We start from the raw sequence: 25582 nt of genomic DNA, 5'->3' as shown, positions 1-25582 counted from the left end.
GGCATATTCTCAAACTTGACACAGGTTAAAATACAGAGGAAATGGCATGAATTGCACTCTACTTTTGTAACTGGTGAGTTCTGCTGTTGATGGTCATGACTCTTCTTTGATAAATAGTTTAGGTATCTTTCTAATTTTACTGAATTGATTCCACGCTTCAAAGTATGAATGTTTCTCTCTCTCTCTTATTCATCCAAATGCAATTCAAATGTCTTTTGTAGTCCATTTTTAAACTGTAAGTAATACTTACAAAGTACTTTTCAAGGTACCTAAACACTTTGTCAAGTTAATTCTACCTTTAAAATGGTTTTCGCTGATGGCATTGATTTGTAACTTTGCTTCTGTTTTCTATAAGGCTTCTGGAAGCTTTCATTAAAAAAAAATAAATCACTTTATACTACTTTTTGGTATACCAGAATTTTTGTATTTTCCTGGAATTCTAATATTATAATTCTAACTACACAGGTTTAATAAAAAAACATGAAATTATTTAAAAGATGAGTTAGATCTGAATTGTTTTTTTTCTTGCATGTTTCCTAAAAATTCTGAATTCTGTTTTCTGTATATATACATTTCATTAAAAGCCTACTCTGTTGTTGGCTAAAGAGACAGTGGAGAGAAGTAATTCACTTCCGTTTTTAAAGCCAGTCTGCATTAAATGGAAAAATTGCATTGTTTTAATTACAAAAATTTAGTAATGATATAATGTGGTTTGCCAACATATTAATGTAGTCAGGCATTTATGTAAATTGGGCCTTTATATATAGGATTTAATCTCTGCCTATTCCAATCAATGAATATTCTTAGTATCTCTGCAGAACCTGACTATTGTCAGGTTTATCAGAAGCTTGGATTTCAACTAAGATATTTCATTAACTGTCTTACAGGATGTTCATTTTAAAGATTCTGTGAAGATGAAAAGGGATATCTTATGGCTTTATGAAATATAAAGCAATACTGTCTGACATGACGGCAAAAAATGTAAGTATAACTCTTCAACATGTATTACCTTTTATATTGGCATTCTGCCAGTCACTGCTGACTGTCAGAATTGTGTGGACAAATATAAGAAATCAATCACAAAGGCCTTAAAATTTAGAAATCTTATCTGATTTTTGTATACCACAAATGTGACCCCTATCATCTTCTGCAGTATTTTGATAAATTTATCCTGGTTAAAAGCTCTTTAAGCATGTGGAGTTTACTCAGCTGTGGGTCAGATTGATAACTGAGACAGTGATTTATGCTGTTTTCATATTGCTCCATTCAGGTCCCTTCCAATTTGAGATATTCTGTGATTCTTTGATTTCTTCAAACTTGTGTGAAAGCTGCACATTTTGTTGAATCTTCTCACCTTTGTGTCTGTAAAATCCTACTACTGAGTCTGAGTCTCAGATCTCAAGAAAAATTAGACTGCATTTTTTTTGGGTAATGTTGGTAGCACTCTTGGTTTCCAGAGTTTCCAACACTCTTGGTGTCTAGAAGGCTGACGACCTTCTCATTCCTTTGCTTGCTCATTACCCAGCCTATAGTGGTATCTCAGGACTCTATATTTGACTCCTTTATCCTGAGTTCTGAGTCTTAACATCCTGACCTTAATTTTCTGCCTAATTAGCTGTGCTTCCTGAGGTACACAGCTTGTATAGAGAACAGTTCTGATTAATCCTGGTGATCAGTGAATTGGGTATGACTTTGGGCCCTGGGCAATTTGCCTGTTGACTGCCTTTGACAGGGCATCCTGCATTCTAGTTGAATCTGAGTGGATTTAGGAACCAACACCACCAAAGAAGTGCCCCACAATGAAAGTGCAGGTAGCCTAGCAGGTGCTCTGTTCAGTAACTGCAAAAGCTTTTGTGCATATTGGCTTGGGTTAGATTGGTGCCAGTTAAATTAATTCTCAAGTATTGGAAATTTCTGTTGACTTTATTAATAACTTCATTTGGTGTGTAGTTCCAGGCGTTGAGGTGTCTTATATCTCATTTTTTGATTCAAGCTTAACCAAGACATAAAGTCAACTGATGTGTATATTTAAAGTCCTTTGCTTATTGTTTCATAGGTCATATTCAACTCTAGTACAAATAAGTAATTCTACTTATGTATGTGGGACAACTGCATAAATCCCAGGTCATTTGTGGCTTTGACAATTTGTTTGATGCAATTAAAGGATAAATACCAATCCCAATAAAATCCATGGAGTGCCGTGTAATAGTCACAGAGTGGCAGGGGCTGGAAGGGATTTCAGGAGACCGTATACTCCGGTGTTTTGTGTAAAGCTCTTTGACACTGGAACCCAGTTGCTTGGTGCTTTGTTCAGGGCTCCATCAGGGCTTTGGGTTTTGAAATTCTCTGAGAACAGGCGTGGCATTCAGTCTGGGTAACCTACTCTTGTTCTGAATATAGAAATAAGCTTATGTTGTTTACTTCAGCACAATGCTGTGGTTACTTGAGAGAATAAATATTTTATTGATATGCATGCTTTGAAATTTTGCATGTCAAAATCATGCAAACCTAGTCAGATACCTAATATTTATGGGTTTATTTTTTTGAAAAAATGAGCTACTGTGGTGCAGGTGAATATAGGACTCAGTTTTCATGTTTACTTGTTTATGTAGTGGTCATATGCTTTGTGTCATTGGTAGCACTTCTTAGGGTTTACCCAACCTTGGTTACTCTGAATTGCTCTGGTTACTCAGAACAGTGTCAGCCCTGGTGTTTCCTGGTGCTGTTAGAAGGCCACAATGCTTCTGAATTTGCAGAGTTGCAGGGTTTAGATTCTATATATGCCTGGGGATTTCTGCAGCACAAAACAAATGTAATGTTAGTATTTGTTACAGTGTCAGAAATGGTTTAGTGATCTGCACAGTTGAGTTGAGGGAGAGAGCTTCCCTATGAGAGTACTTCTTCCATCATACTCCTTTATGTTGAAGCATCAAGGAAAGGAAATTTTAAAGTACTGGAATTTGGGCATCTTCCAGGAAACATTTGAATGGCACGTACCTTCTGTCAAACGTGCACAGCAGGAAGCTGCCACCTCTGCATTCTGCAGTCACTGCCCCTCAGCTGGGCGTGTCTGTGCTCCTGTTGACTCCGTGCAGTGAGCTGGGGCAGGAAGAGCTTTCCACCTTGCAAAAGGCTGTGTTGAACAACCTTCTGTCCAAAGCAGCTTGTGCTTCAGGCACGTGCCAGAATGTTCCTGTAGATTGAATGTGTGTGCAAGATGAAAAACCTTCCCCATGAATAATAAAATGTTGAATAAAAGTTACAGGTTCTCTTGGAAAAGAGATGTTTATGTGCTTACCATATATATTACCCAGATGTAATTCAAATCACTCTGTTCAATTGTGTTATTTCATTCTTTACTTAGATGAGAAAATGTGGGCTTTTTTTCTTGCCTGTTTTGTATCTCCTTTCCCATCAGTCCTTCAGGTAAAAAGACACCAAAACAGTATTAACAAATGGAGAAATAAAAGAGCAAATACTCATGGTAAAGTTATTTTTAGTTTAGTTTAATCAAACAAATGAGTGATATAACTTCAGGAAGTTTTTTGAAAAAGACTTTTAGTTTTGATTGTGAAGTTATTTGTCAGTGCTTCTCAGAGGGTGGCTGTCTTGCCATAGATAAGGTCAGTTAAATGGCTGTGATATCTCTTTCACATGTCAGCATGGAAGAAAGTTTAACTGCTGAGGGTGGTCACAGAGACTTGCCCAGCCAAGCAGTAGAGAGGGCTGGGCTACAAGGCAAGCTACAAGAGCTGCTCGTGGCAGTTGGCCCCATCCAAGACTCTGGCTGTGACTCTTTGTTCCCCCTCACCCTGTTTGGAAACTTAGTCACCTAACAGGAAAGGCAAACAAACCTCTAAGATATTTAGTAGTATGCAAAGGCCTGCCAAGTCCTTTCTTCATCTTCCATCATGGCTGGATTCCCTGTGCTGCCCAGAACAGAAGCAGGACTCCAGCTCCTTCCATGCCCAGTGATCCAGACACTCTGGGCCAGTGTTATAAAGTAGAAATATCACAGGAGCAGTACAGAAAGTTAACAAATGATACCAGTTAAGCATTGGACTGTTTACTGTTTTCAGCTTAGGAGTTGTTACAGTACAAGATTCCCAAAAGCAGTGCATGGTCTGTCTCAGATAACAACATGGCCTGGGACCTCTTGAACACTGAAATGGAATCCTATAAAGGTCTTACTGTGCAGCAGGATTGTAATATTACATCACACATTGCTTCTTCTGAGGACTTAGGATCATTCTTCTGCAGGAGAAACAAATTCCTTTAGATCTGCCACATTTCTCACTTCAGTTCTCATGAAATTTATTTTGAACAAGTTTGTTTTGAAGCTCTTCTGAACTTAGATACAAGGATTATAAAATTGAGAAAAATGCTGCCCTTTATAAATGTGCTACTATGATCATTGTAATGAAAACAACGTATTTCTGTGATTTTGTGTCATTTGGATCACTGAAGTACAAATGCACACCAAAAACTCTGTCAAGTACTTTGTTGCATTTCCTTCTAAATCTTTCAGAGAATTAAATGTAGAAGTTTGAATTTTCATTCTGACACTGTATATGTACATCATCGTCAGTGTTTGATTAAAACACTGATCTGAATTAACAGGGAAATGTACATTTGTAGATCTAGACCTGAATGTTCAATTGTGAACAAATTTCAATGCTGTCTTTAAAGATGTTCCTCGTAACCCCTTCTCTTGAAATGAGTTCAGGCCCGTAATCTAACATTTATCCCTGTGGACCCCTATTCTTTCCCTGGATTTAAAATGTTTCCCATTTGTGTTCCAGTTGCTGCAGAGGCAGGCAGGGGTCCTGGGAGAAGCTGTCACTTGTTTGTGTGAAGGCAGCAGAGGGGTGAGGCAGCAGTGCAGCCCCTTCCCCTGGCGGGGCCTTGCAGCGCTTTGCCCTGTGCAGCTCCCAGCTGTGCCGGCCTCTGCTTGAATCTCAGGAGCACAACCTCAGCGGCCTCCTGTGCCTTCCTTGTGCCCACGCACAAGAGCTCTGGAGTGCTGCTCCTTTCTGTGGGGATCTGCTACCAAACCTGAGGTGCTAAGGAGACCTTTTGGTTCGGTTTTGTGTCTTCCTCCCTTTGCCCTGCTCCAACCCGGGCGTTCCTGCTAGGGCTCTGCTGCATCGCTGCTGCACCGGTGCCACCTGCTGGGAGACAGCCCGGGAACGGGAGGGAAACTGGGACAGCCTCTTTGGACACAGCCTCTGCAGACACCGCAACAGCCCGAGGCTGCCAGTGTAGGAGGATCTGGGTGTGCCAGGAAGGGCAGGAAAGAGCCGGCCCATAGTGACAGTGTCTGAGATAAACTGAGGACTGTACCGAGCATCTCGAAGGGCTTGTTTATGGGAGCACATAACTGAGCTCATCTGGGCAGTGTTCTACAATCAGAGTAGTGCAGAAACACTTCTTACGTGCCTCCTGATGGGGAAAAAAATATCTTAGTAGAAGTATTTTCAAGAGTCTGTCACAATGCTGTGTGCAGATTTTCCCCTACAAAAATTATTTCCTGAATACAAGGTCTCTAATCAGAACTGAGAGATTGAATGCTTATAGTAGGTATTCTTTTGTATTGTGTAGTTTATTTTAGTTAATTTATCTAAAATTAAATGATGCTCCAACTGGAGTGTATTAAAATTCTTCAAGTGGCCCTAGCATAGGTTCCATTATTGCTACATACAGCTGTAAAATAAAGCAAAATGTTTGTTCCTTCATCATATGATTACCTTCTTTTAACTTGGATAGTGGAACCTATTGCCCCAATGATTTACAGAAGTACTCAAATTTTGTAATATTTTAAAAAGGCTGGGATATGAGGGACTTCTCATTTCTTCCCTTCCTCATCCAGGAGCTGTGATCTTGTATTTTTCTGTACAAACTACACATTCCTATGCTTTTTGTGCATGCCAAAGTCTGAGTTGCACTATTCTGTATAAGATTTAAGTTTTCCATGTCTCCAGTAACTTACACCGATTTACTGAGGGTATCTCTGAGGACTAGGGAATGTATTTAGAATGCATCAATAGTCACATCTCAAACCTCTAGACTGTGCAGCTTAGTACTGAGGCAATTGGACATGGGCAGATTTCTGCTGTATTATTGGTGGCAGCTGCTCCCTTTGACATGGAGGGGATGGTGCTTTACACCATAACAGCCAGAACGGGCTGCTTGGGTCATATGTAGTACAGAGTCAGAAAATTCAGGGTGTTTTTTAGGTAGCAACTTAGTTAAAAGTAGAGTTTCCAAATGTCCTGGATACCTTGCCTTGAGTCTCCTACTCTTGTTAGACTCTGCTGTCCATAGGATTGTGATGTTTCATAATGCAGAAAGTTGCTTTCATAATATTATTAGTTGCATATTAGAAAACATAGAAAGGTTTATCATATTTTAAGACTTCAAAAATGTTTCGTTCAGGTTGGTGTGACTTCCACAAATGGAGACTTGAAAGGATTTATAGATCAGAACCAGAGTCCAACAAAAGGTAAGAGAATTCTATTCCATATATACATTAAGACTTATTTCACTGCATATGATTGATTCACATTTGGGATACTCAGAATTTAAATGTTCAAAATATATTTCATACATCCCCACTGGTAGTTGTTTAATACCAACATGTAAGTGTCAGCAGCAAAGATGGGAAGGCCTTCAGAATTTCAGAGGGGAAAAGAAGGTGTGATAAAAATAATAAGAGGCTAACATAAGCCCTTTTTTTCATTCCTTGATGGTGAATAATATGCTGAATTTCCTTAAAGTTCTCTGTTTCTGTTGTAGTCAGAATGACAGAGAAGGCTAAGCATGATGTCATACTTCTTTCTAAATGTTCTGCATAATTTACAATAATAATGTTTTGTCCTGTCCCGTTTTATCTTAGTACTTCTAGATTAATCACTTTGGAGTCAAAACCAATTTATGATCAGTCATAACAGCTATGGTATTCCAGTAAAATAAACCCTTATCTATATTAGAAAACTCAAGGATTTGCAGACCAGGAAACATTTCAATCAACCTTTTTAAGTAAATACTGGTTTGGTGTTATCCACTGCAATAATCCAATGCATGTAGTAACAGGAAGGTTGATTTTTGGCTGATGCCATCAAACCTAAGAGACTGAAAAAATGAGACAGCTAAAGAGAAAATGGCTGGAGCTACAGTATCTTCCTAATTTTCTAAACTGTGCAGAATGTGACAAACGGGTGGAGGCTTAGAATTATTTATTGCACATTGTGCTTCATTGTTTCGTGATTAGTGTGTTGTGATGTTAGGGAAAAAGACTAAGTGCAAGATTTTCAAATAATTTCTGAAACAAGCAATTGATTTATCCAGAAAATAATGGAATAACTTTATAAAGTATTGGTCATTACTGTTAGGAATGTCCCAGTGACCCATATCCCACTCTTTATCAGATTTTGCTTTTGGGATGATGGTTGCATCATTATCTCAATTTTTGTATATTTTACAAAATGTTATCATCTAATGACTTTTATTTTTAACCTTGAGGTATAATTAGAAATTGTTGCCATCTCTATTGAAATAAAACATTTTGTTCACAATGGATTACTCTTCTTGGAACATCAAATATTCCATAAAAGCTGGGGAAACTTGTACAGATACAGCCAGTATCTAAGCTGTCTCTTGCTTTCAGTTTAAAATATCCTTTAGTTCTTTTAGCATGTCCACTGTTGAACTCTGGAAATTATGGAGGGGGCAAAGACTCCAAACAGGCATTCAGATCCACTGACTCTTAACAGGGCTTTGTGATCTTCCTAGTGAAGGCAGTTTGGTTTGTTTGTTGGTTTTTTTTTAATATACATTATTTAAATTAAATAATTTACTATAATAAAAATAAAGGCAATTTACTGCTACATATCTGGGCCTATTTATAATGTGCCTCCTTAGTACCCTTAGACTGTGGCATGATGGATATGTGATATGCTCAAAAACAAAGGAGAGAGGCCATTTGCTCTAATGAAGACCTTCTTGAAAGCATCAGATTTCAGGGACTAGAAATTTTTGGTTAAAAAACAGTTACATTTTTCTTTTCTTTCCAGAAAGATAATTGTGGTGTGTTTTTGTTATTTGCCTCTAGCACAAACAGTATTGCATTAATGGAACACTTCAGATTCCCATGCTGAAACTTGAGCACATAGAAAATTCCTTGCAAAATGTCTTCCTTTTTATTAATAAGCCCTCATCTTTTATTTTACCATGAAATCTGTTGTGAAATTTTAGGTTTACTGGGTCTAATTTTGAAAAATGCTGTTCTGCTCTGGGTGAGCCATGGCCCTGTCCCTTTGCCTGGTGACAGCAGCCTGGCTTTCTGAGGATGCTACACCAGGTCAGCTGTTGCTGTTCCTGTGCTCACACAGACACTGCAGTCTCCTTCCTCAGCCTTACCACCACAGATAATCGTTGTGCTGGGGAAACTTTCTGCCTTTTTCTCACTGAAAATGCCTAATCAAAATAACTGATCACGTGACCCTTGCACTTCAAAATGTATTTCTCTGCTTTTCTTCCATTCACAGGCTCATTTTTCAAAATCTCCTTTCCCTGCTAGTTTTTCCCCTGAACCATCTTGGGGAGTAACTCTGATGCTGCCATTGCATTGTTTGTTTGATCATGCTCCATTCATCTTTCCCACCATTACCTTTAGTGTCCTTTACCTTTAGAGCCCATGCACAGCCTCTGGGTGTTTTCCTGGTATATTTTGCTACAGGAGAAGTTAATGTTCACAGACTGCTTATGTATTGCAATCTGATCTGTGTTAGAGTGCTGCTGTGTCACTTTTGCTGATTTTTAAATCTGAATTAATGTTTCTAACTAGATTGGCAGGTTGTTTGGTTTATTTGGGGGTTCAGTTTTCTTATTCTAACTTGTTTCCTGTGTTTTTTAGTGAATATGGTCATCTTGCTGATGCAGCTTTTTTGCATTCAGGCTTTTTAGAATACTTTCAGTATTTATGTCTTTATTCCTCGTGTAGATGATGTATAGGGCAAAAAATAATTTCTAATACCCAGTGTATCTAAATGCAATGCAAATTGACTAGGGAATTTGATGTTCTAAATGTGAGGATTGCAGAATCAAAGCATATACATTCAAATTTGTAATCCTCATAAAAATACTTCCTGCCTAATTATGAAGGGAACCAGATTTTTTTCTTACATGTGCCTAGAAGAAATTTCACAGTGCTCAGCAGCACATTAACTCAAATATTGTTCACTTAGTTTACTGAACAGTTCTAGTTCAACAAACAATTCACTTTCCTACATGTGTTGCCTTTATCTCATAGGTAACAGGCTCTTTTGGTTAAAAGCCCCTCCATTTGGAGCTTTCTTCTGCTTGAAATGAGCACTCCTTGGATCTGAGAGGGAATGCTACATGCAGATGGCTTTTGACTGATGGCCATGGTACTCAGCTAATGCCAGGGACTGCTTGTGTGAGGACCACCACTGGGTAAAATACTTTAGTAGCCCATGCAGCACAGTCAGGATATCTCCTTTCTAAAAGTCCTTTTCACATGGTCTGTGACACAGTAGATTCTTATTGTTGCAGTCAAAATTGTCCAGCTGTGACAGGCTGAGCTGCACTGGCCATGCTTCACTTCCTTACCTGAAATTACTAATGATTGAAATTGTTCCTGTAGGAGACCTGCATTTTAATATTCCCAGACAGAAAAAAAAAATGTTTCTGATTCTTATTGTTTAGTAAATGAATATACTTGGGATACTGAATGGAAAAGAGCACCGGCCAAAGCCTGGGCACCGGCTGGATGCCAGGGCACCCCATGCCCAGGGGAAGGAGAGGCTGCCACGGGACGAGTGGGACTGGGCACATCTGCTGCTCCTGGGGCCATAGGTACAGGATTCTTAACTTAAAATATGTGATGTAGACTCATACAAAGGTTTTGAGGAATCTTGCTGTCCTTAGTTAATACTTCTTTGTTACTGTATTCCCAGTTCCTATGAGTTTACATGTTGTTCTTTGTTTACTACTGTGGAGGGAAAAGGGAGTCCAGCCACAGAGCACCAGTCTTGCTACAGACTCCATGAGGGAGGAACCATTAATCTTATCATAATTGTAGAGAGCCTGCTTTGGGTGGGAATCTTCACTTCTGATACAACTTTGCAATGAACCTCGTTTCAATGCATCTTTGTATTACACAGTACCTATCGTTTACTAAGTCTTAACATGGCTGGTGTTTGAAAAACTTAGTGCACAGGGCTGCTGTAAGAGAAGTACTTCATTGTATGCTTGAAGAGAACTGCTAAAATGACCAAGACATCAGCAGCAGTTATCCTGCAGGCCTGTGCCTGGTACTTTCAGATTCATACAGCTGTTAACTCCTATAGATTTGTCTCAAATTGAACAGTAAAAGACTGAAATTGTACTGCTCAGTGTAAGCCTGAAGTACATTGAAAAACTGTCTGCCCCATTTTATTTTTTCTTTTCTACAGATTTCTTTGATTTCATCTCTATGGAATTTTTAAAGTTAGGTTTGTAGCCCGGTAATTTTGTGCAATGCGCAAATGAAGAATTGTACCAAGAAAAGTACTTGTGTACTAATAATGTGATAATAATTTTTCTTTTATCCTACTGATCTTGGAGGTAAGTACATTTACTGTCTTAGTGTAATAGAGGAGCCTGAGGACACATCACATATGTTATTCCAAAATATCCTAATGGGATGCTGATATCTCACAGCTCTGAGCTGGGGTTTTTGCCATCATTGTCAAGCTGTAGGCTGTATTATTAAAAATGGCTATTCCTTGAGACACTTTTAAAAAGTGGACATTTGTTCAGAGCTGTGAATATGAAATCCAAATTACCAACACTTGCCTGGTGTTTTGTTTGAAAATTCAATGGTTTTTTTGTTGATGTATGCTTTGTGTATAACCCCAGCTGGTTGGGCTGTGCTCCCCATCAGCCATGGTCTCCTTCAAACTGGCTGTGACAGATTCTATAGATTCTGCAGTTGACATTGTTTCTGATTATCTTTGCAACTAATGTGCAGACCTAACAGATTTAGTTATACAGGAAAAAGAATCACTAAAACCTCTTTAGCTTTGTATTTGTATAGGAGTGCATGTTATTTATGTGAAATTAGGCTATTTAGGGTGGCACACGATTTAGAATGAGTTTGGTGAACTGCTTTGTGTGTGCATGTGAGCACACATGTACGTAAACATTAATAACTTTATCTGTGACTGCTTGAAGCTGAAGATCATTTGTATTGATTTTTTCTTTTTGTGCGCCAGTAAAATTATTGCACAAATGCCAGGAAGAATAATAGTTATGTAGCAATGATGTTTTTTTAAAATATGAAATTATAGCAACTGGTTTCTCTCCCTGAGAAGCCACGATAGTGGTAATTGAAGGATGGAAAAATAATTTGTGTAGAAGCAAAGTGCTTTTGTTCTGAGACAAACATACATATATATATATATCTCCACTGGCAGATTCTTATTCTGAATTTGCTTCAGTGCTAAGGAGGCTCACTTTGGGATGGCTCTCTGTGTATTGCAGTTAAAGCCTCCCTATGAGAGTTTTAAGAATGTTTCTTTCCCATGTGCTTGGTTTTCCATAGGTAAATGGGAATAATGACACCGACCTCCTTTGTGCCTTGAAAGTACTGCTGAGAAACATTATATAAGAATTGAGTATTATTATACAAATCATTCCATTTTGATCCATCTGTGCTGACCTTTTCCATCCATGCAGTGAGATTACCGTGACTCAAGACTGATGGGTCTCATTGTGTTCAGCTTATCGCTGTACTCACTGCTCTTGTGCCCCAGGACATAAATCAGTGTAATCTTTTTTGTCCCCAGATGATGGGTGTTATTAAGACTTGGCATTTATTTAGAATTTGGTCATGTTTAAAGCCTTTGCAGTTGCTTTGTGATAGTATATATAGTTATTTTGATGATATTTCTGCTTTCAGTTGAATACTGAAATCTGTTGAATGATTTGTCACATCTACTTCCTCCTAAATATAATAATATAATGATATAATAATAATATTTGAAGCAATTGAGGTTACATGAGTATCTAGATCATGATACTATTTAGAAAAAAAGAAAATGGTAGGGAGGAATATTTTATTTGTAATTGATAAAACTTTGTTTACTATTTTTTCAACTGCTAACAAACACAAAAAGCAACCTATTACTGTGGAGAATTTGGCTGTTCTTTCTTTCTGGCCACTGTGGATAAGAAATACCTCACTTATAAAAACAAACTTGTTCTTTTTCATCCTATCTGTATTTTAAAATCTAGACATCCACATATTTATATTTGCCAATAAAGAAAATTAGAAGTAAGAACAAGGGCAGGGAAACATTTCTTTGAAAACTTGGTCAACTCTTAAGATTGATAGTACTGCTGCCAAATGAGGGATTTGCATAGGGATTAGAAGATTAAAATCTTTTTTATTGACAGTAACTCTGGCCAAAAAGACATTTAAACACACACCATATGTAAGCAAATGTCTTTTTAAAATCAAGATCAGGTCATTTGAATGACCCTTGTATTTACTGAAGTTACCCCAATGATGCCAATGTTCCATTTTCCAGGGAGCCTTGTAAATGAAGGCGCAGTGCAGCAGTAGCTGCTAATTAGTGGTTTATTAGTGGCTTTCCCTGTGCTGCTCAGTAGATCTGGTGGGTTTGTGTGGCTTTGGCCATGGGTCTGCATGTTGTGTGAGGGAAGTACATCCATGCAGAAGTTCAAAGCAGTCACAGGTGCAGCTGGATCCCAAAGATCCCGTGGATCCCAGTCTGCGTGGCGCATGAGAAGGGAACGAGCTGTGCCCAGTGCTGGGTGTGGCGGGTGGCCGTGTGCATTGCCCCGTGCTGTGAGCCCCACTGGCCACTGTGGCACGGACAAACGTGACAGCCCCGTGCCTCCCGCAGGCTGGGAAGTGCAGCTGGAGGCAGCTCTGTGGTGAAAGAGCTGGGAGCCAAAACCCACATTGTGCCATTTTACTGCGCTTGGCCATGTGACCTTACGCTGTCGACACCAGAGAAATAATTTATTTCTTTTCCCTGGTAAGACAAGGGACAAGGAGAAATAGTATGAGAGCTGATCTTGGAGGTAGTGGGGTCAAAAGTTTCAGTTGCAGTAGAAAAGAGGAAAATTTCTACAGCAGTATTGGGAAGTGACACGACATTGATGGCAACAGCCTGGAATGAGGGGAGAGACTAGGTTTTGATGGAATATGCTGGCACAGCTTGGGAAATCCTGGACAAAATCCTCTAGCAAAAGTAAAACTGACAAGTGAGAGAACTATTTTGAGCTCAGCATGGGAACACAGTGTATGTAAATCATGAATTACTTACTGTCTTCTGCTCTGGCACTACCTCACAAAAGATGTTTCATAACAGAGCAGAGATTTACTGGGGGTTTGCAAGTGTGGGAGGTTTATATTTGTTTTTCTAGGTGAGTTACATGACTGAATTTATTCATGTTATTGAGTAGAGATGCAAGCTGCTTCTGAAAATGTTTTCGGATACAGATTTGCCTTTTGGAAAATTAATATTAAGTAGTATTACTCCAGATGCCAAAAGAATCTACATAGAACATTAGAACATCCTAGTCTCAATTTGCTTGTATTTCTCATATATCTATTGAATATTACTTATGAAGGTGAGACTTTGCATAAATCTACATCTTCTCTACGTTTGTGCTGTAACTGCAGAAGATCCTTTTCCCTCTCAGTTGTGTTGCTTCTGGTTGCAGAGAAGTTACTTTGTTGAATTTATAATTTTTCAGTAACCTAATGGAAAACATAGGTATGCTTAAAAAAATGTAAAAAAAGAGACCATGATTCAGGACCAAGTGAGAAAAGAAAATTGGGCAGTGGAGGTGAACAGGTGATGTGAGAAAAGACAGGGGGGAGCAGGGATGTGTAACACCACTGAGTCAGCTTGGGCCATGTGGGCTAAGCTGAGTGTTGGCTGGCTCCTGTGGGAGGAGGGTGGTGCCTGTGCTGCTCTGAAGGGACCTGTCACCTCAGATGCCTTCAGCTGCTGTCTGCAGCGCCAGAGAACATTAGGAGCTCTCCAGGAACCTATCCTTGTCCTCATGACAGGAGCCAGGCTAGAGCCTGGCCTAGAGCCAGGCTGACTGGATTACCAGGCAGTGGCAGCTCTTCCTTCTATTTGGTTGTGCCTCAGATCCATCCCTCCCCTTGCTGCATCAGGCTGTGTGTAGGAACGGGGGCTGCTGTTTGATTGATCAGTTCCCAGCCCTCCTTTGATGCTGTCACAGGGAAAAGCTGCTGCCACCACAGTGGCAGTCTGGATAAGCTGATGTGCTCAGGGCTTTGAGAGGCTTGTGCACAATGGTTTGAACACCCAAGGGGTCGAAGTGGTGCTGCAACAGTTTTGATTTGAACATTGATTCTCAATAATCGAGATACAAGTTGCAATTTGGGAGAGAGAATGAGCCAGCAGTATTTTTGGGCTCTCAGCACAGAGCTGCCCTTCTCTGTGGAAGGCAGGATGATTTAGATCCATAAGCAGTTTGGGGTCACAGAGATGATAAATATCTTGGGATGAGAACACCCTGCACTAGAGATGGCATGCGAGATTTTATTGTGACATCCAGCTACCTGGTCTGTGACTTTAGGTGAGTTGTAAAGGCATCACTTACTCCATCTGTACAGTGCAGGCTGTGGTTGGCTTACATCAGCAATGGCTGTGGAACACTCTGGGACAGTCAGATGAGGAATAGTTAAGGCTTTGAAGGTTTATGGATGCATATTTTGTACATGTGATTATGATTGTATGTACATTATTAGGATTTGTACGTTGGCTTATTTTAGAAGTATTCTCATTAATTTTCACTTCTAATGCTGAGGAATATCAGGCTGTGTGTGCTTTGTCTTAAGCAAGAATAAATTGTTTCTGGAAATAAAATACATGTCATTTTAAAAGTAATGTAGTGAAGGTGTAGTTTTGTGAGGTGTCCTTGTCACATCTGCTGAGAGGTCTGGAGGTTACCTCAGGGGGTGTTCATAGCGAATGAAACAAAGCCAGCCTGATTCCAAAGCGTTAGAGTGGTGTGAGAATTTGCCACAGCATTTTTCACAGGTTACTAAGGAACGAATTTAAAATTCTCCTTTTACCATTCTTTTTAGGCAATATTTCAGTAATCGCATTGCCAGTTTCCAGCACCAACTCTCCGACTAAAATTTTGCCAAAAACCTTGGGACCAATCAACGTGAATGTTGGACCCCAAATGGTAAGTTTTGCAACCCCAGTATTGCCAGCTTGTGCAACTGGCTGTGACTTCCTGGGGGTGTAAGACAGGAACACGAGAGGAACTTGCTGCTTCCTGCCTCAGCCACAAAGTGCCCCACGGGGATGGGAGGGTGGTGACCTGGGGCACAGCAGGCCTGGCATGCCGGAGCTGCCACTCCCAGCAATGCTCTTGTATGTGCCCTTAGGGGGTACCTGTCTTTGGGTGGAAATTGAAACAGTTTTACCAGCTGACACTTTTAACTATTACTCACAAGTGTATTAAGAAAATCCTCTCATTACTTGATACTCTTTGAATGTTTTAAGTCATGTTCTCACCAGTAAATATCCAGCATTGTCAGAGAATGTCTTTGATGTGTTGGTAGGAGTTCTAGACTTGTTGGAACTACTCTTCTTAAAGCTCTTTTTTCCTGTCCATGATAACTGTATGTGTATATTGATGTTCCAGGGATTTTTGATCTAGTTTTGAGAAAAAATTTAGATTTTCTGGTGGTCAGAGAGCTAAACAGTATGAAAATAAATACTGTGAACTGTTTCTGGTAACATGATACCTCCTTGCCAAGCACTTAGCCCGAGTATAGAACTATTTGATGTGTTTCATAAAAATGGTGTTGGGTAGTGTCTGCTGTTCAGTGTGGGGTTTGTCCCAGCTGGGCAGAGGGGCACACACATCGCAGCCACCCCTGTGGCATGCCCTGCTCACAGAGCTCTGCCCCCAGCACTGGCCAGGGGCTGCCTGCCAGGAGCAGCTCAGTACGTCAGTGCTGATGTCTGTCTCACTGTGGCCTGAGCCCTGTGGCACTGCACTGGAACAGATCTGCCTCTGAGGATGTGTCCTGACAGTGCAATAAATAGCCCACAACAGGGAGAGCACTCACTTAATGCAGTTCCTGTTCTTATGACTGACTTCTCAAGCCCTGCTTTTGGTTTCAGTGAGCCCTGCTTGCAGTTGAGGTTCTATAGCAGGTAGAAGTTGCAAAAGGTACTGTGTGATGTGAGACACACCATTTTTCTTCTTCTTTTTTTGTGAATTTTTTATTTTGCTGCTTTGCAAGGTTAGATCTATACTCAGGAAACGTTTTCTTAATAAATAGCCATTAATGCAGACTTTTTAAGACACCCAGCATACCGCTGTGTTGTGCCAGGCTGTTTAAGAGCGAATGTTTACGAGAAGGAATGGTAGCGCTCCCTCAGCATCTGCCTGTGTCAGCAGCCCCCTGCTTGCTTAATTTATTTATTTCGGTTTCTTTCCGCGCTGCGGTTCCAGGCCCCGGGGCCGCCGCGGCTCCTTCGGAGCAGCGCAGAGGCCGCAGGAGCGGGCGGCTGCCGCCGGGCTCTGCCTCGCCCCGGGCCGGGCCGGGCCGGGCTCTGCCTCGCCCCGGGCCGGGCCGGGCCGGGCTCTCCCGCGCCCCGGGCCGGGCTCTGCCTCGCCCCGGGCCGGGCCGGGCCGGGCTCTCCCGCGCCCCGGGCCGGGCCGGGCTCTCCCTCGCCCCGGGCCGGGCCGGGCTCTCCCTCGCCCCGGGCCGGGCCGGGCTCTCCCTCACCCCGGGCCGGGCTCTCCCTCGCCCCGGGCCGGGCCGGGCTCTCCCGTGCCCCGGGCCGGGCTCTCCCTCGCCCCGGGCCGCGCCCTCCCTCGCCCCGGGCCGGGCCGGGCCGGGCTCTCCCGTGCCCCGGGCCGCGCCCTCCCTCGCCCCGGGCCGGGCTCTCCCTCGCTCCGGGCCGGGCCCTCCCTCGCCCCGGGCCGCTGGCGCCGGCGGCCGCCGCCGCGCTCCTTCACCAGCCCCGAGCACGAACCTGCCCGGGCACCTTCCTGCCCCAGCCGCAGCAGCACGCAGGTGACAGGAGCGACCCTTCCTTCCTGCCCGCAGCGGGTAAAGCCAGGCGCCTTTGGTTCTCCAGCATCAACCAGGCATTAAATACATAACCTGTACCTGTGGTTTGGTTCCTCTAAAATTCTCTTTTCCTTTGGTTCTGTCAAGCCGTACATTTGCAGACAATAAATGAGATAAATGCATGTCTTTAAGACAAAAAAGGCATGTATGTAGTCACAACATGGTACCAGGGGGAATGTGTAGTAATGCTCAATGAGCTAAGGAAATGGGGAATTCTTCACGTTCCACTTTGCTACTTGTCTAAACAATAGTGATGGATACCAAACAAATGCTGTATACTTATCTGTAGTTTGTATATATATATGTGCATATATATATACATACACGCTTGCAGTACTATGTATCTGCTGTATACTTACAGCATATACTTAAAACAGTTAGTTACCAGAGTGCCTTGGGATGCTTACGCAGGTGTTGGATAAGTTAAATAGTAAAGGAAACAACAAAGTTTAATTCAATTACTACTCAAAATGTCACTAATAAATAAAGCAAAACAAAGTTAAAAAAAATAGGTAAGGTATAAGAGTAAAATGCACTGTCCAAGAAGCTTTGATATGAATCTTACCATAATGGAATCAAAATAATTAAATTTGATATATTTTAAAGATTAGCTTTGTCAATAATGTTTCATTTTAAAATATTATTTAAATTATTCTGGTGACCTACTTTGAAAAATGAACTTGGGTGTGATTTAAAAGTTGAGACTGGATGTCTTGGTGTTAACCAGTGTACCTACAATTTCACCAGGTTTGCATAAATGTAAATTCTATCTATAGCATAAAGACTTTACATTGAATTCTGTATGTACAATTAGTTGCCAGAGTGCCTTGGGATCCTGTGAATGCTAGAAACTGCAGGGAATGCTTTGCCTGCAGCTCAGATTGTCTTTTGTACAGACAATTACAAGAGACAAGTCCACTGGAAACAGGGAAGGCTGTATTGATTACATTGGTAAAGAAGTTGCCTAGATGTACTCATGAGAAAACAATTGGGTGTCTATAGGTACAGATCCCATCTGCCATACCTGGGAATTACTTGGAATAATTTGTCTGGTTCTTGTAATATGGTACAATTAATAGGAAACCTAGCAGTGCTGTAAGGGCTTTGCTATATGAAGATCTTCTGATGCCATCTCTTCTGTATATTACAACTGCTTCTTGTACAGAATTATTATTACTTTTCTTAGTGCAAAGCTTAGTATGAATTTTGGGCTGTAATTACTTCTGTTTTCTTTAGAGCTGTGGTTTTTATTGCTGAATTTTACAGATCATAAGCACACCGCAAAGGCTGACCAGTTCAGGGAGTGTTCTGATTGGGAGTCCGTACAACGCAGCTCCGACAATGGTCACACAGACACACATAACAGAGGCTTCTGGCTGGGTCCCAGGGTAAGGCTGAGTCTCATTGAAAGATGTCTGAGCATCTCTTCTCATCTTTTCCACTATTTATACTATTGAATCTTCGCTGACTTACAGTTTCTCGTTCTTGCACTACTAAATGGAGTATGGCATGTGCTTTTCAGACTGGGAGGCACTTCTGATGGAGCATGTGAACACAAATTATAAGCACCAGTCACTTCACTGTCTGCTTTAATTGTGATTTCTGACAGTGTCTGTTTTTTGGTAAAAATGGAGAGTCACAATGACTCTGTTAAAAGAAGCCTTTATTTTTCCAGAAGTCCATGGTATGTATATCTATGTAGCACTGCTGTTGAGCACAGCAGCAGGTGTCTACTGCTGTAGGGGGAGAGACAGTCAAAAACACTTCAAAAGGCATTTAAGAATAAACCCTAATAGAAAACTTTGAATATAATCAGTGTGGTATTTTTATTACTGTTCTATATTAACAACAAGTTTCATAGGGTTCTGAGGTGCTCCAGCCAAACATGACTCTCTTTATCTCTTCTAATTAAATCTGGTCTTTACAGTGTTTCTTGATATTTTGTTTTAATATCAGTGCTGCTGAGCTTAGCTGTCTCAAAACAGATGTAGTGATTTGCCTCTGAAAAAGTAATATTTTCTGGATCTAGATTAATTTTTCTAATCAGTGATGAATGTCAGTATTACCTTTTCAACAATAAAGGTGGGAAATTGAGCATCTAGGAAAGAGCAGAAATGAGAGTGCAATGTTTGTGCCTTGACTTTCTCCATTTTACTCTGTGAGCAAGGTCTGTCATAGGCTGTACTTCCCAATTACTCCCCAGAGAGTTAATAAACTGCAGGCCCAGCCATGCAGTTTTTAAGCTGATTTTTTTTTTGCTAAGTGTTCATTTCCTGAAATACATTTTGAATGCACTTAGTTCTGATTTTATTTGAGAAAGGAGTTGTCACTTTTTTCCTGCACATTTTGTGAAATGTGGAGGCCAGACAGGTGCTCTTTCAGTACCCAGAAGAGGGACAAACTCTACTGTCTCTCACAGCTTACTAAACCAAAGAATCGACATGCCTTGCTTTCCAAGGTGTCATCCAGTGGTGGTGATTCCCAGAGCAGCCTTGTGGCCATGCATCAAACAACACCAAGCAGCACCATCCTTCTGTTTGTGTGCTGTCCAAGTCGATACACAGGATTTCCAGTGAGCTTTATCTTTTGCTTCATGCATAATTTTAGGCTCAAGATGACTCCAGACAGACCAGTCAATAGTGATGCATGCAGAAATCCGTACAATAGGCCATATTTTAACTTGAGGAACAGAGCTATGGAAAGGTCTGTGGTATTCCTGAACTGAGGTAGCAAGCTCTTGCTGAAGAAACTTCAGAATGCTTGCTTTACCCATTGTTTACTTTACAGACTCCAAATTATTTCCAAAATGAGAGGAGCACATTCACTGGCAGGACTCAGCACAGGCAGCCTGGAGTGCAGAGCAGGGCACAGCTCTCGCTCACTGTTGGCCCAGGGCAGACCCCAGCCCCAGCTGCTCAGCCTCCACTTAAGCACCATGGACTGAAATCCCTTTGGTGCTGCCGAGGGAGATCACACAACCAAAGTGTGCTGGCTTTCAAGCACAGGTTTTCAAACCCATCCTTTTTGTTTTGCTTTCTTCCCAGCACTGTCAGGTGTTCAGCTGTGTAAGTCTGTGCTGGGAGCCCAGCTTTGGAAAGCACGGGGAGACAACGTTTCCCAGCTCAGTACAGCTCTTGGGCCCTGCCTTGGGTTAAGGAAAAGGTAGGGCTGGAAAGCAGCTCCTGCTTGCTGTGGGGAATAAACTGGAGAATAAGGAATGGCCAGTGATTGCAGACTGCTGCTGCTGTTCAAAATTCGTGGCAGCTGCTTTTTCGGAGTCTGTCTTTAGCTCTGTATGCATCAGCTCTAACAGGAATATGTTTAGTGTTTTACCCTGGAGTTTTGTTTAAAGATTCCTAAACATTCACTGTCTTGAAAATATGCCTTATGCACTGTTTAAAGACATTTTTCTTACATATGTAAGAATTTTAAATAGGAATTTTCAAAGGAGTCCATCTTCTCCTTTTTGATGGACTTTGCACATCTAGCTCACACCACCACTTCCTGTAGTTCCAGATGAAGTGGCTTCCCCCAATTCCTGTGGGCAAAGCATGGTAAAATTTGGAATAACATTTTTCTGGCAGTGAGCTCCAACAACTTCCTCCACGAGTCCTAAACACCTTTCCTCAAATTTTGTCAAGCTCTGTGTGTTGTATTTTTCCCTTTCAGTAAACATGTAACAGCAAACACTAGAACCAGCTAGGCCCCATATACAGTGATTTTAGTAGTCTACAGATATAATGTTATTTTCAACTTAAGTTTGAATTGTCTTGTCTTAGGGAGCGAAAACGGACTCAAGAAATTATAGAGTCAGATTTTTCAGAAAGGTGAGTGTTGCTGACTGTGTATATTATGTATAGAGTCATACCTGCTTTACTTCAGAAGTATTTGCCTTTCAGAAAGATAACTGTCCAGTTCCTCTTTCAGCAGTTTTCACTCCTTCACATCAAAGCTCTCTTGGGGTTTTTTTAGTCTGCTGGTGTTCCTTTTTACTATTTTTTGTTTCTTTTACCTGTATTCTATTTTCTTAGATGCATTCACAATTTTGAAAACCGTTATTTGTTTGTTTTTTTTAATGGTTTATTTAGTATTTTACTGCTGACTGGAGCCCTTTTTCTGTAAAATAGCAGCTCTCCATTGTCTCTTTGACAATGGAACACATTATCAAATGAAACCATGAGACTAATTAAAAAAAAAAGAAAAAATAAACAAAAACACAGCTGAACTTTTTAAAGGTTTCTATTAAATTACACATCCAGACCTAGTTTGTGTGATAAAAACAACTGCTCCTGTTTTTATCTATTACATTACCATTAGCTTTTCTGGAAGAAGGTGAATGGAAAATAACCCTGACAGTTTGCCAGTTCTTAATTTGGCACCTTAAAACCCAATAACCATGTACTTACTCTCTACAAAAGAGATCCTTGTATCTGTTCTATGATGCATACATCATAGAATAGATGTATATATGTATATATACTATGATGTATATATGTGGATATATTCTTTGATGGACACACCTTAATTCCTCTAATGACCAAGTTTAGTATCTCCTGCTGTATATTACATAGGGATGTCTGAGCCTTTCTATTTTAGGCACACACATGAGAGCTCCACATAAACATGGCTTCCAGGTATATAATCACCCTGGGAGATTTTCCTCTTTTTTCTGGTTGTTCTTTTGTGAGAATACCTGGAGATTAATTACAAATCCCTTTTAAGCATCTTCCCAGCAGCATGTGTTCAAATGCTACCAATGTAGAAATAGTCAAGGAAGGGGAAGGGGCTTTAGTGCACTCTTTTTGCCATCTTGTAAGAAACAAGAAACTGATGTAAAACTTTTATTGTTCATTTTGATAGTCCAGATTTCTGTTACAAAAGGTAGACCTTTTGCTGTGAAACAAAGTAGCTTATTAACATTCAATGTATTAAAATAATACTTTTCTCTTTCAGTAAGAGAAGCAAGAAAGGAGATAAAAATGGGAAGGGTCTGAGACATTTTTCAATGAAAGTTTGTGAAAAAGTTCAGCGTAAAGGAACAACTTCATACAATGAAGTCGCTGATGAGCTCGTATCAGAATTCACAACTTCTAACAGCCACCTAGCAACAGATTCAGTAAGCAAATATGTGTTGAATTTTGTCATACCAATACAGATTTGTCTGTTTTATCATGGAATACTGTTTCCGCACTGTCCTGCCACAGTCTATACTCTCCTTCACTTAACTAGTTCTCAAATATAAAGACTTACCCTTTGAAATCTAAAAATACAGAATTAAGATGAAGAATTGAACTCCCTCTAAATTATAAACAACATAGAGGAATCTGCCAAAATAATTAACTTTAAGGAAAGGCTACTCTTGTATATGTGGTCTTGTCAGGCTTTTCAATTGTGCCAGACTTGCCATGATGGAATTTTCTGTAGAGATGCTTCAGGAAGGCCTGAAGCTTCCATTTGCAACCAAACATGCCCGTGTGGTATCTAAGGGGTATCACAGATAAAAGGATCGTGGTTTAACACCACTCTGACCACAACTGCCATTTTGGCATTTGAGCCATGTCTATGGAGGATGTGTTAAATTGCTTTTCCTTTTTAAATTCAATTCTCTTGTTGTAATTAGTGTTGTATTCTTTTCTTAGCAGGCTTATGATCAGAAAAATATTAGACGGAGAGTTTACGATGCCCTCAACGTCCTGATGGCAATGAACATCATTTCAAAGGAGAAGAAGGAAATCCGATGGATCGGCCTTCCTACAAACTCAGCTCAGGAATGTCAGAACCTAGAGGTAAAGGGAGGTACATGGGAAATTCAGTTTTACTCACATGCTCTGATAATTGACTTGCTCTTCTTTATAGAAGAGGGATTTTTTTTTTTTCTTAATTTGAACCTGATTAGTTTTGATGCTTGTGCACTATGGAAATACAAATTTTGATATGGGAATAAACTGAAAAAATATGTTTGTGTATGCTTAGTTCAGTTTCATTTAGTATACATTATATTTAGTTTTGGGAATAAACTGAAAAAATATGTTTGCGTATGTTTAGTTCAGTTTCATTTAGTATACATTAGATTTAGTTTTTTAAAGAGCTGTTTACCTTACAAAAATGGTCATTGATTAAATCAGGGATCATTTTTAAGATTAAAGTCTGTAGTACCTTGAATTAACCAGAAGAAAGTCAAAAGAATTTATGGTTCAGTTATGCTCACAAAATTGTTTACATTTAAAATTAGACCAATTCTCTATTAATATCTATACTTGGAAATATAATTCAAAGGCAATTAAACTGAAACATAATTCCTGCTGGAATGTCAAATACTAGTTATGATCTGCCAGAGAAAGCAAGAAGTTTTACTCATCAGTTATTTCCATTATTTTTTCAGCAGGCTAAGAGTTACAGTGTTTTTTGCAGGGATGCCAGAATTTATATGCACAAATGTTGCCTGTCCTTCAGGCCAAATGTGCTATAAATAAAAAGCACAAGTCACTGTATTTACTGCAGCCTGCTGTAATGGCTGTCTGCAAATACATTTCTGTTTGTGACACTTGAACATGAGGTATCTTAAAAGGTGGGTGGGTGCCTCTGCAGTACAGAACACTGCTTTTTGTGCAGGGTCATTTACATCAATTGTCTTTCTAGATGTGGTAAGAGAAAATCTTTTACTGTCCTTTTCCATTACATCCAAGGAGAATGCATGAGTTCAATCATTATGCTCCAGGATGTTGTTTTTTTTTTTAATTCTGGATAAATCTACATTTTGCATGCATTCATGTGAATGCATTGTCTCAGTATAGGTTATTGTTACAAATATGGAACTTGAATTTCATTGTCTTATCTTCAATAATCATATGCAATTTGCTGTTTCAGGCTCTAATTACACGTGCACAAAATGGAAGCCAGGCATATTTTTCAAAAAATGTTGTTTCCTCTGACATAATAGAAAAGAATGTAAAACAAAGCTGTATTTTCATGGTGTGAAAATCAGAATTAATTTTGCTTTTAAGGCTGTATAAAGTGGCAACTGTTCTTACAATGTGAATCTGTAATAAGATTACCAGTACAAAAATCAGTGCAAAAGAGCTCGTTATATAGAAACCATGCCTGAATGTTTGTACTGCTGACTGGTTTTAAGATCCCAGCACAGAAAGCCAACTGAAAGATGCATTTTAAACATTAAATTGTGTGAGGAGGGAACCACCACAAAGCAACCTTGTAAATAAAATAGAGGAGTTTGGGCCAGATAAGTTTTTAAAATACCACATTATTTAGTTTCAGAGCTTGAATGAAAAAGTAATTTAAGAGTTTAGTTTGGGAGTTAAGAGTTTAAGAGTTTAGTTTAATTTTGGGAGCCAGTAATACAGTGCTGGCACCAAAGAGGATGATGAGCAAAAAGCCCTTTCAGCCCCAGTAGTCCAATTCTTAAGCATTGCACCAGAGGACATTTCCACACACTGCTGCAGCTGCAGGGTCAACTCTGCCCTGTCCCAGCTGCAGCAGCTTGGCCACATCAACCTGCAGTAACTGAGCTGCTGCAAGAGCTGTGCTCCCATAGAAAATGTTACCTCTGCCCCTTTTTCTTGCTGCAGTCTTGTCAATTTAATCAAGGCTCAAACAAAAAGTGGAGGTCACTGTAAGATATAGGTGATCAGAAGCCCAGCCTCCATATATTTATGTCTAGTAGCTTGCAGCTAGGAGAACAGTGGGACATGCACAATTCCAAAAGAGTGGAGGGCAGAAGCAAAAAAACCCCAATTCATCCCCTTGAGCAAGTGTTTGATTTGGTACCAATTTGCACACAGTGCAAGATAAAAGAGGCAGAATGGGGGGGGACATAGTAGTCTCTTGTGATAATTAAATCCTTACTGGAGTTAAAACTGTTGACAAAGGAAGACATTACAGTCTGCCAGACCTGTTTAATGGATAAACTCTTATTCCTATGCAATTTGCCTTCATTTACAAAGAACGCCTGTCCAGTTTGGCACAAGGGAATGGACAAGGTAACTAAGTATCTTGATGCATTTACATTTATCTTTTAAGATAGAAAAACAGAAGCGGATTGAAAGGATAAAACAGAAGCGAGCCCAGCTGCAAGAACTGCTACTGCAGGTATATTGAATTTTTTTTTCCCCATAAGTGAAAATATCAAGTGCAAATCAAACATGTTAGACCTTCTGAAGTTCTTTCTAGATTTAACTAACAGTTGTGACATACTAAGGAGAAAAGTTTGACCCCTGTGACATTTCTGGATTCTGGTAGAGGGACCTCTTACTGCCACTGTGGTTCAGTTTTGCCTGCTGTAAACCAGCAGACTCCACAAGCTTTCCTAAGTGTTCTGCTGAAGCTTTTCGAACCTTAGTGGGAATGAGAACAACTCACAAGTCCCCTTTGTTGACTCTTAAGTTCCCCCAG

At 40.3% G+C, this 25582-nt stretch overlaps 1 protein-coding gene across 5 annotated transcripts in view; it reads left to right on the top strand.

Annotated features, from left to right (window-relative positions):
- Window positions 1-25582, top strand: part of TFDP2 (transcription factor Dp-2) — a 55371-nt gene that overhangs the window by 10105 nt on the left and 19684 nt on the right. For 2 of the 5 annotated variants that reach the window (XM_021536945.3, XM_085587155.1), the window contains exons 2-9: window positions 888-981; window positions 6436-6502; window positions 15161-15264; window positions 18440-18561; window positions 20953-21000; window positions 22127-22289; window positions 22813-22959; window positions 25211-25279. In XM_021536945.3, coding sequence (XP_021392620.1) covers window positions 940-981; window positions 6436-6502; window positions 15161-15264; window positions 18440-18561; window positions 20953-21000; window positions 22127-22289; window positions 22813-22959; window positions 25211-25279 — 762 coding nt within the window. In that variant the 5' untranslated portion in view covers window positions 888-939. The remainder of the gene's footprint in view (window positions 1-887; window positions 982-6435; window positions 6503-15160; window positions 15265-18439; window positions 18562-20952; window positions 21001-22126; window positions 22290-22812; window positions 22960-25210; window positions 25280-25582) is intronic. The other 3 variants (XM_021536946.3, XM_085587154.1, XM_021536947.3) reach the window with 3 other exon arrangements.

Source organism: Lonchura striata, chromosome 9 (assembly GCF_050655825.1).
Source record: "Lonchura striata isolate lonStrDom1 chromosome 9, ASM5065582v1, whole genome shotgun sequence".
Taxonomy (NCBI): Eukaryota; Metazoa; Chordata; class Aves; order Passeriformes; family Estrildidae; genus Lonchura; species Lonchura striata.
Note: the sequence above shows the minus strand (reverse complement) of the source record. Positions and strands in the feature narration are given on the sequence as shown.